The 19,581-nt window shown below is 39.8% G+C and overlaps 2 protein-coding genes across 2 annotated transcripts; both read left to right on the forward strand.

Annotated features, from left to right (window-relative positions):
- The first annotated feature begins 225 nt into the window (after nucleotides 1-225).
- Nucleotides 226-9,021, forward strand: LOC105934784 (hyaluronidase PH-20). The gene is made up of 4 exons (XM_012874927.3): nucleotides 226-242; nucleotides 2,945-3,860; nucleotides 4,650-4,739; nucleotides 8,596-9,021. Exons 2-4 carry the CDS (start codon nucleotides 2,955-2,957, stop codon nucleotides 8,923-8,925), a joined length of 1,326 nt encoding a protein of 441 aa, XP_012730381.2. The 5' UTR covers nucleotides 226-242; nucleotides 2,945-2,954; the 3' UTR covers nucleotides 8,926-9,021.
- A 767-nt stretch (nucleotides 9,022-9,788) lies between these two features.
- On the forward strand, nucleotides 9,789-17,131 carry LOC105934785 (hyaluronidase-5-like). The gene is made up of 4 exons (XM_012874928.3): nucleotides 9,789-9,960; nucleotides 12,737-13,701; nucleotides 16,019-16,108; nucleotides 16,195-17,131. Exons 2-4 carry the CDS (start codon nucleotides 12,754-12,756, stop codon nucleotides 16,606-16,608), a joined length of 1,452 nt encoding a protein of 483 aa, XP_012730382.2. The 5' UTR covers nucleotides 9,789-9,960; nucleotides 12,737-12,753; the 3' UTR covers nucleotides 16,609-17,131.
- The last annotated feature ends 2,450 nt before the right edge of the window (nucleotides 17,132-19,581 follow it).

Consider the following 19,581-nt stretch of genomic DNA (forward strand, 5'->3'; position numbering starts at 1 on the left):
CAGACGTTTTTTGTTTTGTTTTCCTGTGTTATCTTATATGTATAGAAAACAGCCACGTCATCACACCCCAGGATCCTCCACTCAGTCTTGTACTTTCCATACGTGAGACCACGCCAAGTGTAGAAGTGGCCAATCAGCCAGAAGAAACCACTTCCTCTCAACCATGAATCAACAAATAAATATAGTGTTAAGAGTTAAGAAAGTTTTGACCGAGCCTGACAGATCACTCAAGAGAACTGCAGGTAGGACATGGTGACATCTGAAGAGTTACATACTTTTATTTATAGAGGGATTTAAATTTCTATGCACTTAACATGTTATCCGCATTAATATGTTTTTAATAAGCAAGTGAGGACAAGGCTGACATTTAGAGCAAAACCTGTTGATCGAGAGCCAACAAAGGCAAAAATATAATAATTTTTCAATATATTTATTTAACAAAATGTATTTTTTTTCAGCAACATAAACTTGGTATTGTTTGATCTTGTGAAAACCACCACTTGTAAATCTTACTTTTGAAGTTTGATGTTTGGAGCTCATTCCAAAATTGAGTTAAAGTGTCTTCATGTTTTTCTTTTAATAAATTGAGATACTTAGAGAAAACACAAAGGCTCAAACATTCACTTTGTGGAAACAACAGTAGTTCATGTACTTGTAGAGCAAAACCAAGATCTTTTTTTCTTGCCACATATTACTATATACAGTTAGGTCACACAAAATTAGAATACAGAGAAAAACTTCAATGTTTTTCTTCCACTGGTTTCAGAAAGCATTAGATCTGTTGCACAAAGAATTATTTTTTTTATTTATTGTCTTTTTGTTCATCATGACTTACAGATAATGAAAAGTCAAAATTCTATGTTTAAAATGTTTAAATATAACATGGGACCAATTTAAAAAAACTGGTTTACATATGTTGAATTCCTCATGTCAAGACCCTCCTGAACCAGAGACAACTTCAGAAGCATCTTACCTGGGCTAAGGAGAAGATCTAGACTGTTGCTCAGAGGTCCAAAGTCTTGTTTTCAGATGAAAGTGAATTCTACATTTCATTTGGAAGCCTAGATCCAGAGTCTGGAGGAAGAATGGAGTTGCACAGAATCCACATTGCTTGAAGTCCTGTGTGAAATTTCCACAATCAGTGGTGGTTTGTAGTGCCGTGTCATCTGCTGGTTCTGGTCAACTGAGGAGAACACTCACATTGCCCAGGTGAGCGTTGAAGTCCCCCAGCAGAAGAAAAGGAGTCCACAGGAGGAGCACTCTCCAGTACCCCCCACCCCCCAAGAACTCCAAAAAGGGTGCCTTTTGGCGCATAAGCACAAACAACAGTCAGAACCCTTCCCCCCACACGTATGTGGAGGGAGGCCACCCTCTCGTTGAACCCCAACGTACAGGCACCAAGATAAGGGGCAACAAGTATGCCCACTCCTGACATTCCACGTCCCGAGAGCCAGCTTCTGCAGCCGACGATCAGACCAAGGTCCCCGCCCTTGGCTGCCACCCATCTTAAAATGCGCCTGACCCCTTTGGCCTTTCCCACATGTGGCAAGCCCACTGGAAGGAGGGCTCATGTTTCCTCTTCGGGCTTTACCTGGCAGGGCTCCAAATATGTTTTTCTTCATAAGGGGTATGTGAGCTGCACTTCTTCTGAACCCTCACCTAGGACCTGTCTGCCTTAGGTAACCCTACTAGGGGCATGAAGCCCCTGACAGCATAGCTCCTCGGGTCATTGGAACACTCAAAACCCTTTACCATGATAAGGTACCAAAAGCTGGTTCAGATGATGCTGTGCTTGATTTGCCAGGAAACTGGCCTAATCTGAATTTATAGATAATCTGTGGAGCATTATCAAGAGCAAGATGAGAAAACACCAGACCCAACAATGCAACTGACCTGAAGTCCACTATCAAAGCAACCTGGGCTTCCAATACACCTCAGCAGAACCAGGAGCTGATTGGCTACATGCTATGCCATATTGTTGCAGTAATTCATGCAAAAGGAGCCCTTAACAAATACTGAATTCATAGAAAACCCAAACCCTAACCGTAACGCCAACCCTACTTTTCAGAAGCCTGACATTTCTGTTCAAAATATACATTTTTATAGATCATATGCAATATTCAAATCTTACGACAGACAGATTTTTGGGTCATCATTATCTGTAAGACCCTGTAATGAAGAATAAAACAACGTTTCTATTTATGCTAGATTATTGTCCAGTTGAAAGTTTCAAAAACCCGAAAATATTTTGATAAATATATCTCCCACTGGGGCCATTGCAAGTAGGGCGTCTGTCAGGACACTAAATAAGGCAGTAGCTTGGTTTCCTTCGATAAAACATATTATTTGGTAATGCTAAGAAGAAATTTTACTTTACAGATAAATATGCGCTTATAAGAATATTACATGAACCTCTGAGTCACTCACCAGTTCTGTGTCGTCGCTCAACTGAATTATATAGAAGAATCATTTGACAATCAGGAGGTTGTGAGTTTAACTCCTCAGCAGCCACCTGCTTGTCACTCAGTGTGTCCCTGAAAGGAAAACGTTGGATCTCTTTTCTACATGAAGTATTTGCTAAGTCTGTCCTGGAGCTCAGTGGACCATGTTGTTTTCAGGTTATATTCTCCACTTTGACAAAGGGTTACTTCTAAATATTGATTATCCATGTAATACTTGCTGCTCCGTGGGAGGTGTATTTATGGATGCGTTCTTTTATTGTTCAGATTTTTCAAATGATTAGGATCCAAATGGAATTGAAAATTTGTGTAATTAATAGTGTTTTTTACTCTTCCTTCAATAAACTGTAATGACAATGTATTTAGCCCAGAATCTTGATGTACTCATGTGCTTGCAGCTACCTGTTGTTATTTGATACCATGTGGTATATAATCTCATGTGTAATGTTTTTTAACCTTTTATATTGTTTCTTCTCTTTTTACAGGATCATAACAATGGCTTCACCATTTCTTTCCTGTCTTGTCCTGGGTATGATCATATCAGCTTTTGCATTACCACGTACTGAGCCACCGCTGGTCCGTGACCATCCCTTCGTGGCCATATGGAACGCCCCCACAGACCAATGCAAACAACTTGAAATTCCACTTGACACCGCTGCCTTCCAGGCAGTGACTACACCTTCAGCTGTGCCAGGTCAGTTTCTTACCATCTTTTATGAAGACCGCCTCGGCCTTTATCCCAAAGTTGACATAATCAAGCACAAGATCTACAAAGGTGGTATCCCTCAAAATGGCAACCTGACAGAACATCTCGCTAAGGCCAAAAGTACAATAGATCGCTATATTTCCCAAGATTCCTCTCCTGGGCTGGCTGTGATCGACTGGGAGTCCTGGCGTCCTCTGTGGGACCAAAACTGGGGATCAAAACGTATTTATCAGAAGTTATCCCTTACTCACGCTTTGCAGCTGGCTCCATTTTTGTCAACAAAGCAAGTTTCCAAAATGGCTAAGAGCCAGTTTGAGCAAGCTGGGCGACGCTTCATGGAGAAAACTATCAGCATTGGCATCGGCAAGCGTCCAAGCCGCCGCTGGGGCTTTTATCTGCTTCCTGACTGTTTCAACTACGGATGGGACAAGCCACTCTACACAGGGCAATGCGCCGCTAAAACTCAGAAGCAGAACAACAAGCTGCTGTGGCTGTGGGAACGAAGCACCGCCCTCTTTCCCTCCATCTACCTTCACTTGACGCTGAGAAACTCCCCCCGTGCTGCACTCTATGTCCGCAATCGTGTCCAGGAGGCGCTGAGGGTGGCGGCACTGCCAAACCGCCCCTATACTGTGCCCGTCTATGTCTACTCCAGACCTCTGTACCGGGATCAGACCCAAAAGTTTCAGACTCAGGTGATTACTTTCACAACATTCCTTCTGTATTGTCCACATTTACTTCTAGTTGCTAATAATCTTCCAGAATAGGATCTGATTTTCCTGTGGGATTGGCATCCAGGTGCTGAGTACCACCCACTAGTAATACCACGAGTATAAAAACGAATGAAAGCTTTTCATGTTTTAGAAGATCTTATAGTACCCTCCACACTAATATACTCCACTTGATAAAGATGCATAAAACAATTTAAAAGGAAATAATATTTTAATGCAGAACAAAATTTTCCATTGAAGGTTTTAGAAAAAGACAACATATTATTTGAGAACATTCATTAAGAGGCGAGATTATCATATGAAGAAAATTTTGTCTACATGAAACAGGCAACCTGTTCACCTTATGCCTTGAGTCATGGCTGCACACTATTAGAAAATCATGCAATTGGTATATTTGTGGTGACACATTTATTAGGTAACCCCACCCTCCGGGTTTTTATTTTTTATTTTAAAGTACAATATGATATTGTCCTAAGACTGAAATTACGATACAGATCAGCTTAGTTCCCATGAAATCAATGAGTTCAGTATACCAAGAACTTACATTCTGCTTGGTTAATGTAAGACTTTTAATAACAGATGCGTCATCAGATGAGTAGAGGCTTTTTAGGAGCTCATTTTCAAATGTCAAACAGTCATTTTTTTTTCAAATTAAATATCACAGTGTGACAAAAACGCCCATAGTCCTCACAGGGAGCAATGAAAATGTTCTATTTGGATCACATGTTTGTGTTTTTGCTCCTGCTCTTTCAGACGGATCTGGTTAACACCATTGGAGAGTCCGCAGCTCTGGGTGCCTCTGGGGTTGTAATATGGGGAGGTACCAGGGACTACAATAACAAGGTATCCTTCAAGGCCTGAAGTCATAAAAGAAAAATGTGTGTTGATATAAAATTCACTTGTCAGCATGCATACTGAACATCTTGTCTCTTCCCTTAATGAAGCAGCGATATTGCTCCCCAATTCTAAAGCAGAGGGTCAAGATCTGCCACTGAAGGCTTCTGTGTTTGCTTTCAGACATGATTAAAAAAACTGCTGAAACATCTTAACCGGAACATAGATGACCAGGTTTTAATCAGCAAAAATCTGAATGTCATCATTTCCTCTTTTAAGTGGAGTGTACTGTAGAGAAAGGACACTAAGGTTTTCTTATCTCTGTTTTGCAGATATGTTAAACAGCCAATGGACATTTTTTTTCTTTTGCTGGGGTTATGGGTTTCTTTAATTTAATGTCAAACAAACCATTTCAAAGCTAAATTAAGCAGCTTTTTGGTTTGGTAACTAGAACAACTAAAGCGATACCTTGTTTTACTCAGTTTTATGAAATCAGTTAACAGACTGCTGCTCTTTCAACATAATCCAAATAAACAAAGCTCTAACCAGATAAACACTCTCTCTGCCAATAAATCTGAATAACAAATCAGAGGAAAATTTTTCTGTTTTAGGAATACCACCATTAGTATTATTTGTTTAATCCCAGAGAAATGGGAGAGAGACATGTTTTATTACTTTATCAGAACATTTATTACTATTATCAGAAGTTTGCAAACACTAATATTGCTATGCTATTAAACAACTTGAGAAAGCCTAGACTATGTCATAGCTATATAAGTTTCTGACTTCACAACATTCACAACATTAGAGCTAATTGAAAGTTAAGTTAAAGAGGAACTAAGTGATTTTTCACCTCTAGATGGGGCTTGAGCACTGTCTATAGACCAAAATAAGATGTGTATCAAGCCACGAGTGTTACCCCTCTACTGCCGCTCCAGCTGGCATAACGACCATTAGTACAGTTGCAGACAAAAGAGGAAGCCTCAAAACTCTGAGGCGTTTTGCTGCAGGAAGGACTGGTGAACTGCACAAAATAGATGGCATCATGAGGAAAGAACACCGTGTGGAAATAAGTAGGCAACATCTTAATACACCTGCCAGGAAGTTAAAGCTTGGGCAAAAATGGGTCTTGCAAATGTCCCTTAGCACTCCACCAAATTAGTTACAAAATGACTTGACAAAGTCAATGTTTGGAAATGCCCGTCACAAAGGCTTGATTTCACCCTCATAGAATATCTGTGGACAGAGCCTCAAAGGTGCCTTTAAACAAGATGGCCTGCAGAAATGACCCATCCGGGAAGCAGGAGAACTGATTTTAACATTAAAGCTATATGTACGCCCCATTTAGACACGAGGCGATGGTACTTTTATTCATGGCTATGATTCCAACCTTTAAACTAAGACTAGACTGAGTCAGAGTTTCTGGAGGTCCAGGTTTAGACTTCAGATTGAAACTTTTTAAAGTCCACTGAATAGGTCCCAAATGCATTTGTTTGTGACTTATTGTTTGTGTCATGTTCTGGCTTGGCAGACCTTGTGTGCCTCTGCAGCTATAATCAGGTTCACTATCTGCATCTGCGCCCATCTACCTCCACGCAACCCAGCCAACCCGCTGTACCTGTGTTCCTCTGCCGTAACTTAATCACCTGTTTGCCTGCCTTATACTGGGCTTCCACAGTCAGCTGGTGCCAGATTATCTAAAGCCTTTAGTCAGATGTTCAGCATTCCTTGTTTACCCTGCTACATTATCTGACAAAGTTCTGGATATTATGGATTTCCTTTTCTCACCTTGCCCTTATTTAGAAACTTCAGTGCTTTAGTTTTTCTAGACATTGACCTCGACTGTTTCACGACCACGGACCTTGCCAAGTCCTTTGGATCTGTCTGCCTGTTTTCTACCAAGCCTGCCTGGTGCACCTGCCTAAGCCTCAGCCCTGTATGCCTGTCTGCTCCCAGTCTTGCCAGGCTCTTGCAGATCTTTGCCTGCCTTCACAAGGGTTTTATTTGTTATTCTTTATTAACCTTTTAAAACGCAACACCGAGTCTGACTCAAATTCCGGGTTCACTGTTTATTTAGTCTGGCAAGAAAGCATAAACTAAAACTGAAGGACAGTTTAATTTGATTCAGTATTATAAACTCATCTCATCCTTTTTTAATCGGTGAAGTGTCCAGTTTGTACATCAACAGTTGTTATTTCCAAGCAGGACTTCTCACTAAAATGATGCAGCACAGATAGAACGCTGCTGAGGCAGATGAGAAAACGAGCTTAATGTGCAATTTAAAAATTATAGTAATGATGTAAATGTCTTGGCTGTTAATGTTATGAAAACTGATAGTAGTAGACATAAACAGCAACAGCTTATTGGTTAGCAATAACTCAAGCCAGCTCTGTCGGGAGGAATGAGCCAATATCTCAACAAACTAATGTGGGAAACCTGTAGAAGAAAAGACAAAACATCTGAACCAAGTGATACCATTTAAAAGAAAATACTACCAAATACTGATAAAATGTTCAATTAAAACCAGTTCCCTAATAAATTCTCTCAAACAATTTCTGACATTTAGCAAATTAAAATAATTTTGCGAGCTTCATTGACCTATAAAAGCATAAATTTGTTGAATTTAATGTCAGGCAATGGGACCAAAGATTGTGTTTTTAATAAAGCATATGTAAATATCTGGTCTCAGTTGTAGTAAGGGGATTAAGTTTTTAACCAGATGTAAGCATGTAAACTGCAGAATCACTGGTGTCTGACGTGTGTTGTTCTCAGTCATGATCACACGAAGACGACATTCCTTATATAGAAATAATATTTTCTGACCCTTTCACAAAGCTGATATGTTTCACAAAGCATGTACCACTTTGTTTCTATCCCACTCAGGTGTTTCTGTTTTCCCCTAACTTTTCCTTTTCCTTTCTGTTTTCATTCACTAAAATCCTGCTTGGGTTTGATCATCTGTTTTCCTTCAGCTGTGGAGCACAACGGACCATCAAGCTCAACATTTAGCTCCAGCCAGAATCTTTTTGGGGGCTGGGGGGAAGTTGTAAATGGAAACGTGAAGTGATATCAAATTATGCAGCTATATGTTTGCTTAAAAAAAAAAATCATTCTGAATGTTTTTGCTCCTAACATGCCATTTACCGTGACTGGTCATTTTGCCACTTTGCCAATCCAAACATTTGCACTTCTGCTCATTGTGTTCCCAACTCTTTCTGGTAGAAAATGGTGCCATCCAGAGCAGGAAATCCGGTGCTTACCATGCATCCATTGGTACCCACCATGAGGACATGAGCAAAGTTCTGTATTGTGGTCAGCTGTAGGGAAATGTGGCTGTATATCTCCAACACATTCTACCCACTAGCAGAAGGTTACTGCAAGATATTTTGTTTTTGTCAAGGACCAGAATCAGTCACCTGACCTACAAGGATTATCCATATGTATATAAATCACCTTAAATGTACATAGGTCATCATAAATCTCTGCTTAATTTTTTTATTTTTTTTCTTAATCCACTGTATATGTGTGGATGCACTGTATACACCTCATGCACCCTTTCCTCCTTTTGGCACCTTCTTTTCATTATTGAGCCGATGTGAAACGTGAATTTCTCCACTGTGAGTTCAATAAAGTCTATCTAATCTCTTATTTTATCTTATCAGAGTCAAAACAAGTTGGCACAGAGTAGGCCAGAGCTGCCATTATTTATCGGATGTGTATTGTCAGCTCAAATTGAAGACAAAATCTTTTCTTTTTTTTTTTTTAAACAACAGTTGTTCAGAATATCTACAATTTATTCTGAATATTTATGCAACGCCACTGTAATGATGCACATTCTAATCATCCAGCTTTCCTCCCTGTGTAGGCTTCTTGCCAGTCCCTGTCAGAGTACCTGTCCTCCACGTTTAGCCCATATGTTGCCAACGTGACCGCCGCTGCCATGCTCTGCAGTCAGGTGCTGTGTCAGGGAAATGGCCGCTGTGTGAGGAAGAACTACAGCAGCCCTCACTACCTTCACCTGAACCCCGCCTCCTTCCAAATCCTTAAGGCCAACGGGAAGTACGTTGCTGTCGGTCTCCCGTCTGCCAACGACCTCAACCACTGGCTGGAAAACTTCACCTGTCAGTGCTACGCTGGGTGGAGCTGCTTTCCTGCGCTGCGGCGTCCAGCTAAAGTTCAACTGATACGAGTTTGAATTGTCAGAGGAGAGAATAATTGTCTCCCGCTGCCTCCCAAATCCAGTTGTGTAGTCATTCCTGTGATGCAAATATATCACATAAACCTTCTCGAAATAAAGATATGAGGCAAAACAATAAAGGCTTGGTGTTTTTCCTCTTTCACACAATTGTCACACCAAAAAGAGCAAAATAAACTTAATATAGTCATGATGACCGACAGGTTTCCTGGTCATGCCGAGCACAGCCAGTCGAAATCTAACGAGAATACCTATAATTTTTTTCTGTTTATTTATTTATATAGACAACAGCACAGCTCTCACCACAGTTAACCTTGGAAGATCAGGCAGTTTATTCCTCAGACTCTTAAAACACAGCTGCTATAACTGATCCTCTACATGGAATCAGCCTGTGCATTAAATGAGATGGTCATGATTCCTTCTCGTTTGCACACAACATCCACTAATTCACAAGTGAACATTGAATATGTTCCTCTTACATTTATGTAACAAAGCAAGATTTAATTCTGTAACACTGAATTATAACACAGCTTATTGCTTTTTATGCCTGAAATAAGTCATTAAATGTATAACAGACATTTTCTTGAATTTGTTCAATATGATTAAGAAATATTACCACATACCTTGTCTACAATAAAACAAGAACCCTGAAATGCTGAATAAGCAGATCTGCATCATATGACTCTAGAGACGAGAGCCCATTCAATTCCACTTAAGCACATTTCTGATCACAGATGTCAAGGTTCCACCTCTCCCTGGATTCCTCACATGCCTGTACACAGCCCTGAGACATTAGGCAGATGTGTCCACAGGTTGTCTCCATTCACAGAAGTGTCCCTCCCAGCAGGAACAGGACAGCCTAGTCAGCAACACCTGAACGCTGCTCATCAGTCCGCTCTGACGGGTTGCCACATGTGCTCCGCCTTCTGCAACAACTTATTTAAAGACTTTAAGAGGGGAAATAGGACACAGTGTTCATAACTAAAAGCTGATAAGCAGCAGTTTGAATCCCAGGAGGGTGGACCCTACGACCAGGTTGGTACTGTTACTAACATCTTATTCAGGTGTCCGGTGTAAACTCAACGTTTTATGGAGAGCGTGACCTGAATAGTTCAAGGGTCAAATTTACCAGCTGTCATCACAAACTTTCTATTTTGAACCGGTTGCCTGTTTTGATTGTAACAGTCTGGGAAACAAGTAACAGCAGTGTGTGTGTAAAGCTACATGTCAGAACCTTTACCAGTTAACATAGAACAGGCAGATTGTGCAATAATTACTGAGCAGTTACACACTTTAATGATTAAAACAGGGGAGAATGTTTACTTTAAGAGGACGTTTTCATTTCATAGTTATGCATGAATTTCACATTTCATAGACTTCTCTTTTTCTTTATTGTTTTTTCTTTGTGCCTAAGAAAGCTGCTGCTCATTGTTTCCCTTTGAAGTTCTGGTATTTTGGATTTGCCATTTTCAGGAGGGAGTCACAATGTTTTGCAATGCATCAGCAGCTCTTACTTGATATTCTCTGCATACGACCATCCTTTTGCACGGCTACATTTTTTGGTTTGTTTTCCGCTCTCTGTTTCACTTTCAGAAAGTGTTTCCAGGCGCCACAACCTGCTTTCATTAAATTAGAGAAGTGCATTCTGGGATTCTCTGAGCGAGTCCTGGAATGAGAGCAACAGAGAGAAACTGCAGAGGTTTCAGGTTAACCTGCTGCTGCATCAAATACCTTAAATACAGATAAGCCAAAAAACTGAATCAGCTCGTTGTCTACAGGTTATTTGAAATATCTATTTGAACTTCTCCAATGTTAGCACATGTGGTACCACCTCAGCATTATAACAATTCAGTTTGAACGGAATATTCTTTTACTGATCAACACAAAATAAAATGCTGGTGAATAAAAAGGCAAGCCTAAAGATTCCAACTGTTTCTTGTCTCATCCCGAGTATTATTACAAGTAAAGCAGACGTCAAAATGGAAGATTTTCCACAGAACTGCCATCTGTACATATAGTAGTTATTTCTCATTTTATAATCAAATTCGAAAAATAAAATAAAACATGTTAACACATTAAAATGTTATGTAAAAACACTAAAGCAATCTTTGCCTAGATGTTCAGACACTCCCTTTTTACTGTCTTTTAATGTTGCAATAATATGAAGTAAGAACATGTTGGATAAAGCAGTGTGTGTCAAATCCAGCAGATTGCTGAATGTAGCAGTTCCAGTACAAACTGTGCTCAGTCTTACAGTTCTAACCTTTTGTAAAGTCTCTTCTTTTAATTACAGGGGACATATACTTTTTAGTTCTTCTATTACACATTGAAATCATTCAGCTTTGGTCTACGTAAAGTGTAACTGCAATGCTTACTGTTAGTAAACAAAAACATCTAAAATAACAAATACAAATTTGATTTAAAACGTTCCACAAAAATTACACGCTAAAGATTAATGACAACATAAACAGTAATAAATTAATAGCACATAAAAAGATCAGACTGCTAAAGCTGTTAACAACTGAAGCCTATATAAAATAATAAACTAATAGAGAAAACTAAAAGGCAGTAAACTTTAACCTAGAGTCAGACTGAATATGTGTCTTTAATTTGCTTTTAAAAACATTCAGACTCCCAGATGCTCCCAGGTCTTCAGGAAGGCAGTTTCACACCTGAGGGCCACAACAAGAAAAAGCCGCCTCACCGCATGCTTTAGTTCTCCCTACAGGTACCAGCCGAAGACCCGTTCCAGAAGACCTGAGGGGGCTGGAGGGGCTGTAGGACAGAAGCATCTCCGGCTAATAGGTTGGGTTAGGGCCAGTAAGAGTTTCAAATACCAGTATGAGCACCTTAATACCAATTCTGAAAGGACAACACAACTATTCCAAAAAAAAAGTAAAAAAACAAAGCAACTGGACTTGTTTTCCGTAGTTGAAGACGTTTCGCTTCCTCTCCCGGAAGTTTTCTCAATTCAAAAAGTCTGGAGTAATGTGGAGTAACAAGCTTTATACAATTGCCAAACAAAGGCCTTGCAATGGCTTAGATAACATGCAAATTAATGCAAATGAATCTAAGCCATTGCAAGGCCTTTGTTTGGCAATGGTATAAAGCTTGTTACTCCACATTACTCCAGACTTTTTGAATAAAACAACTGGACTTCTATTCTGAAGCTAAAGACGTTCCGCTTCACATCCAGTAAGCTTTCTCAATTCAAAATGTCTGGAGTAGTGTGGAGTTCCCAGCTCTATAGACCTGCTGAGGAGGTCTCATTAGACCTTAGATGCACATATAGATCCACCTGGAGCTGATCGCCCCTCTCAATAGAGAGTTGTTAGGCTCATCATTAGCCTGGTTCACAGGAGGAATGTTGTGGTCACATGCATGGAGGGGTGGCGTCCCTGGACGCTCAGGGAGACTCTTAAATTTTGCTAGTAAAAAGACCTCTGTGCTAATTGATGGACTTGTTGGTTCAGGAGGGACAGGGAGGGGTCTGTCAGCCATTGTCAACAATAGTTAATCAGGTATGATACTATTAGTCTTCTGAAAATGATAACTGTCTTCCCCCTTTTAAAACTTGTGAAGCGTGGAGAGGGCACTTATCCACAGTGGAGGTTGTTCCAGCTGCTTCAGTTATTTGCAAATTATTCTAATCTACATATGTCAAACAATAATGTTTAAGTCTCTATTAAAAGGCCAGTTTTATATTTTTTCCTATTTTTGAGTTAACATTTACCTTTAAACCAAACTGGACAAAGAGTAGTCCTTGTCTCTCAATGATCTTATCTATTCTGTCTTATTTTTTTCCTTCCAGATCTAATTACTTTCAAAATGAGCCAGAGCCCACTGATCGGCAGCATTCTGAACTTTTTATCCCTCTGTGTTCCTGTCCTGGCCCTCACCCTGGGCCCCAGCAGTGCCTTACCAAGGACAGACACGCCTGTGCCTCCAGGCCACCACTTTATGTTTATGTGGAATGCCCCAACTGAGCTTTGTGAAAGCCGCTTCGGAATACGTCTCGACCTCTCCTACTTCAGTTTGGTCAGCAGCACACTAAAATCTGCAACCAATCAGAGCATTTCCATATTCTATACCGATCGCTTTGGCCTCTTCCCCTACGTAGATGAAGACACGGGAGAGATGTACGATGATGGTCTCCCACAGCTGGTGGACCTGAAGGAGCATCGTGAGTTAGCTGAAGACGACATTGAGTACTACATCCCCCTGAACCAATCAGGACTTGCTGTGCTTGACTTTGAAGAATGGAGGCCACAATGGATCCGAAATTGGGGAAGCAAAGACATCTACCGAGAAATTTCTATTGAACTGGTCAAGAAGAAAAATTCATCTCTGTCAGACGATGAGGCAGAAGAACGGGCAAAAGTTTTGTTCCAACGTGCAGCCAAAAAATACTTTCTCCGATCCATCAGACTTGGCAAACGGCTGAGGCCAAACAGACTTTGGGGTTATTACTTATACCCTGACTGCTACAACTATGACTACAACCATGATATGGCAGGCTTCACTGGAGAATGCCCTCCTATTGAGAAGTCAAGGAACGATGAACTGCTCTGGCTTTGGACGGAGTCCACTGCTCTCTTCCCATCAATCTATCTGGAGCTGGTGCTGAGAGATACCCAGCAGGCCCGCATGTTTGTACGCCATCGTATCCAGGAGGCCATGAGGGTCTCAGTTTTGCCCAACAGCTCCTACTCTATTCCCATCTATGCCTACATAAGGCCTGTGTATAAGGACAGCTTTGATGATTACATGTCAGAGGTAAGATGCAGCTCACACACATCCAGCTTTTTTAATCTCAAGGTTCATTATTTATAAGGGCAGTGTGTGTACACCCCAGGCATCCATCTTGAATTGCTACAGGTTCCAGCTACGGGCGCTACAGGTTAAAGCTTATTTTAAAGAATAAACTGTGCTACAGTTCCATATTTTTCTAAATTCTTTAAATGAAGTGACTTGGTGAATAGAAATATTAGATAACAAAAATCTCATTGAGATTAAGACCTCTTTTCCAAGAGTGACCTGGCCAAGACAGCAGCTCAAATACACATTTGAACACATCACTGTAAAATGATCAGTTTACAAATTGCAGACAATATCCAATCATGTTTTGTACTCTGTCCTTTATAAAATATTTGAATTCTGCCAGAGATAAAAGATTTCTCAATTTCAAGTCCTTTTGTGCGTCATTCCAGTTTTTTAAAAGCCTTTTTTCCAAATTCAGTTCTGACTCTCGGGATCTGCATCAGGATGAAGTCCTGAGAACGCAGGCCACATCCGTTAAAATGTCTACATATATGTAGACATAAAGGTCAGCCAGTGGGAGAGCCTAGGAGTATACTAAGATGGAGAATGTGTAATTGAAAATAAGGAGCAATGATGTACACTATAGCTTCAACCAGTGACAAAATGCACCGTGATAAGCAGCATCCAATTTCTTTACAAACTGACCTGGAGTGTGCATAAAAAGTAGGTCTCCATAGTCTAACAAAGGTAAAAAAGTAGAAGTGATCGAATGTTTTCTAACTTGCAAAGAAAAACATGATTTATATCTATAAAAGAAACCCAATTTCAACTTAGAATTTACTAAAATATTTAATTTTAAATTATTCAAACCTCTCGTGAGGAGGTTCTTGAGTATATAGTAGATGACCTTTTTTACAGACAGACATCTTCTTAAAATCAATCTGGCCTCCCACAGACTCCAGGTTTTCAATACCAGAGGAAGCAAAATACCCATTAAGCATCACTGTGTCGCCATCATACTTCACTGTAGGCGTGGTTTCCTTATTAAACGTCTGTCATTCTTCCTCCAAACATATCACTGATTTATCGGTATTATGAGCTCCAATGTTGATTCATTGATACATAACAAAACCTCTTCAGTTTCTTTGCATAGTTGTTCAGCAGGAAGATGAGATATCTGGGTGGCTTGTAGGTGCTATCCAGCCGTTCCACGCTCAAAGCTAGACTGTGTTTGCATTTTTGGATCAAAGTCTAGTCTATTCCCAGTGTTTGTTGGACTTTGCCAGGGCTGCTCCTTGTCACTGATCATCTTTATATTGTTCATAAAAAGGATCTCAAGGCATAGTCATAGAGAGGGGATATGTTTGGGAACATCAGGGCCTCGCCTTTAATTTCTGCAGATGATGCGGTCCTGTTGACCTCTTGAAACCATGCCCATGCATGAGAAGCTTAAAGAATCTTCCTTTCAGACCCACAAAGACCAATTGGACATATTCATGATACACGAGCACCTTAGTGTCCATATTCTGAAAGTTCAAATCTCTTCCTGCTACAAGACAGGGACCGGGCAATAGATGATATGGACCAAAATCTGTATGTTGCAGTATAATGACAAGCTGCCATTAGCTCCACAGAATGAATAGATACTACTAAACAGCACACAATAGATGCATTCATTTATATTTTCCAAATATATTGACATTTATGGATGCTTTCATGGAAACAATAGTGGCAAAGGTATTGTACAAACAGCAAAAGTCAAAATCTCAATCACACAATTGGTTTTTGGGGTTTGCAACCTCATCAATTTTAATTTATTGTTTTCACAAAAAATTACAAATCTTTTTGCAATAACTTTTTGTTTATAATATTTCATGATAAATGTCCATTCCTACTTGGTACCCAATTTTAAACAGGCGGTTTTAATCTTGTGGGATGAGGAATCCATTGTTTTAGCTCACTCTTGATCTTCACATTTACGTTAGCACACTCAAAGGGATCTGACTGGTTGAATAGATCGATCGGAACCAGTCATCGTTTTGTGCTCAGTAGGACTCCATTCCCTGTGCTTTACAATCTGCTCACACCACTTACAAAAGAAATGCTCACTAGTGCCTCAAAAATGTAAAAAAATAAATAAATAGAATTTTGGGAAGTTTTAGTGCTGCTCTTATAAACATAAAGTCATATCATTGGCCACATTGGGTGCAACATGTTCAGGAACACTTTAACCGTATGGGGTTCTAAGGGCCAACATGCATATTGTATGTTGCAGTTTTAGTATGAAAGCCCATCTTCCCTCTCCAGTGAGTCGTGACTGATTGTTTTGCAGTTTGACCTTGTAAATACCATTGGAGAAGCTGCCGCCCTTGGAGCTGCTGGTGTTGTTTCCTGGGGAGACATGAATGTCACAGACACAGAGGTAAATTGGACATAAATGTATAAATGTCCTTTTTCTGTTTCACAGTTTCACCAGCTTCCGCTAACCGACAATCCAACATTCTTTAGGACTCGTGCGTCGATGCTCTGAATCACTTAGACCGCGTCATGAACCCATACATCCTCAACGTGTCCACGGCAACGCGTCTGTGCAGCGAGGCTCTTTGCCAGAGCCAGGGTCGCTGTGTGCGAAAGAACTGGGACGATGATGTCTACCTTCATCTCGACGCACGCCGTTTCACAATCGAGCGGCGCTCCCAGCGAGGTCCGCTCACTGTGAGAGGAGGCCTGTCACAGGACGACATCAACTATTTTAACCGTAGCTTCAACTGTATGTGCTACAGCGAGGCGCCGTGCCACTCTGTCCTCACTTTGAACGTCATCTCTGGAGCGGTGGTCAACCCGAGGAGTGGGACCGCCGACCGGATTTACTCCTTTATGTTGCTGATTACGCTAATATGTCTGAGGTTTGTCATAATGTGAATTCATGTTTAGCATAAACCTCACAGAACAACCCTGTTCAGTCTCAAACAGTAAGGGGAAAGATATGTGTTGGTAAGTTTTAAAAGAAAATCTGTAAATTTACACATATTATTATATGTATGGTTTGATAACAGAAAGTATATGCTTCAACTAGCAAAATGTGCTAGGACAAAAAAAATAACCCCATTGTTATATTTTACTCTTTATACTATTGTTCTTTGCATGAAAAACAGCTAACACTGCTTTTTACATAAATATGTGTTACTTTATGAAAAGAGTTGCTCCTTCCCACTATCGCCACATACTTTCTCAGGAGAAATTTGACTGTATTGTATCATAACTAGGATAGAATTGGACTGTATATAATTGGATTTGTATCTAATTAGACTGAACTGAAGTGACTGAATAATTTAATAGATGGGTGTGAACTGGATCTGTCCTTGTGGGAATGGATGAGCATCATACCTTTGACACCTGATCAGTGCTGTGAAACTGTGCTGCATGAATAAACTGAATAAACTTGGATCCATGTGTTTGTCTGGAAGCATTCTGGAAGATAAAAGCTGTTTTGTTTGAGCTGCACTGTCGGTAGGTGTCCAGCAGAGAGAAGTAGAGTTCTGTTAATGAACAAGATCCTCTTACCACACTGAAATCTTACTTGTATGAAAGCAGAAAACCCTAAAAAATAGGAATCATTCAACAGAATCTTCAGCAAGCATCTAGATTCATGTCCTCAGTTCTGACAACAACACAAACTCCTTTAGAAGCAGGACATTGTGACCAGGACAAGCTCAGAGTTTAGATTTCATCCACATCATCTCAGTGTCACTTCCTGCGAAATGGCAATTCCAGAAACCATTAATGAAAGCAGCACTTGTTAGCAGCTTTATATATAAAAGGAAGATTTAAAATTATTGCCAATGGAAGGCAGCAAAAATATAGAGTATTTGTGCTCACATATTTTCTTGCAGCATTTAGAATGAATTTAAACACATTGAGTGATTTTTTTTAAATTGCATTATTATGTTTTGGTATCCTGATTATACAAGCTTACAGTAGCCCAGCTCCAAATGGATGAAATGTTTTTCTGCATCTGATAAACTTGTCTGAGGTTAATTTCAGTCACTACCTAGGTTAAGTATGTACTATTAGATTTTGCAATTTCTAATAATATATTACTGAAAGCACTCTATTGTTACATGTAGCATTCCAAAAATGACCAATAAATATGTTAAAACCTTTATCACAGTACATTTTCCCTTTCGAATTATTCAAATGTTTCTATGTCTGTGTTTAGGAAGCTGTCTGTTAAAATAAACCTTGGACCAGGTGGTGAAAAATCAAACAGCTTTGTTTTATCCCGTCCATTTCCCATCCATCCACCACTGTTCCTTTCACATTAGTGTAAGATCTCAGGAATAATGCTGATTTGCTCTCTTTTGGGAACAACATGTATTCAAACATAAATATAATGTACAAATTAAAATAGAGTGTTCAAAAGTTACTTAAACTACAAGAATATATTTTTTTACAACATAAACATAAGTGTCTTGTAGTATATCAGTTAAGAGACAAACTTTCTTCTTCTCATCGCTGTGTTTCTGGAGAAACACTTCATCTTCTTTCCAAGGCTTAAATCCCGAAACCGGAAGACAAATGGACACAAACTGTAGCAGGTTTCCCTATGCTTCCTGTATAAAGTTCATGAATGAGGAGTAAAAAACAGTCTTTGTTTAAAATGAAAATGAGTTGTGCCGTCCTGTGGAATGTTGAGAGCAGATCCAGAGACACACACTCATTGTTTAACTGTGACAGGCTGAAGCTCAGGATGCTTGTTATTTCTCCTGCTCAGCTCCTCTGCTCAACTTTAACTTTAAATTCTGTCTTTGCTTCAATACATAGGTCCGTTTCAGTGATTTCAAAAAAATATTTGTTGGAAACCTTCTTAGGAGTCAGTGGAGTCTGGTGGGATCCAGTTTGTGTTGCGATATAACCATGGCAGCCATATTTCAATAAATATTATGTAGTGGAAAAAATTGACAAAGTGTAGTTTGAACACTATTTTCTGTCTTTGTGTTGGGTTTATAAGGCCATAACTCTGCAAAGTCAACATAGATATTGTATGTCAGAATGAACTGTAGAACTAAAGACTTTCCCCTCAGAATATTTTCAGGTGCCACCTGTGAAATTTCCTCACTCCTAAATATTCCTCAGTCAGTTGTCAGTGGTATGATATATATTGTATATCATCCACCATATCTTTATACTTCTCATTATTAATGCCGTTAAAATGTATAGAATTGCAGATCTTATCTTAAAATGATGTGTTTCAAGCTGTAAACAGGGGGAATGATCACAGACTAAATGGAATGCAGCCCTGCTCCGGCCACGTTAGTTTCCGTAGTTTCAGCTAACACAACAGTAGAATGCATGACACTGAAATCTTCGGCAAAACTAATAAATGAAAGACGGTCTACGTTCCCTGAATGGAGATTATGAAAATATAGTGCATACTTTTCATTTGAAATTTCCTCTAACTTTTCCACAAACAGTCACATATTCAGGTTAAAAGTCAAAGTAAACAAATAGGCCAAACTGAAACATATTCTTATTATACAATTTGGCTCCTATGGTTCCTCCTTCAGACCAATGGCCATTACACATTTTTTCAGTCAGACTGGGTTCGGTAGAGCTGAAATGGCAGGACAGGGCATGTGGAAAAACACATGGAAAAAAATTATCAATATGGGGGTCAAAGAGTGGCCTTTGCTGTTCACTCCAAAAATTGACAAGCTACTGTGGCTCAAACAGCTAAAGAAGTTAATAGTGATTGTGGTAGAAAGATTTTAAAATTCACAGCACATAACAGTTTGTTGCGTAGGGGGCTGTATACCTGTGTTTACTATTTAAAGCACCAACAATGGACCTGTGAGTATCAGAACTAGACTATGGAGTATGGAGAATGAGGAGTAG

The sequence above is a fragment of the Fundulus heteroclitus genome, chromosome 2 (assembly GCF_011125445.2).
Source record: "Fundulus heteroclitus isolate FHET01 chromosome 2, MU-UCD_Fhet_4.1, whole genome shotgun sequence".
NCBI classification, from domain to species: Eukaryota; Metazoa; Chordata; class Actinopteri; order Cyprinodontiformes; family Fundulidae; genus Fundulus; species Fundulus heteroclitus.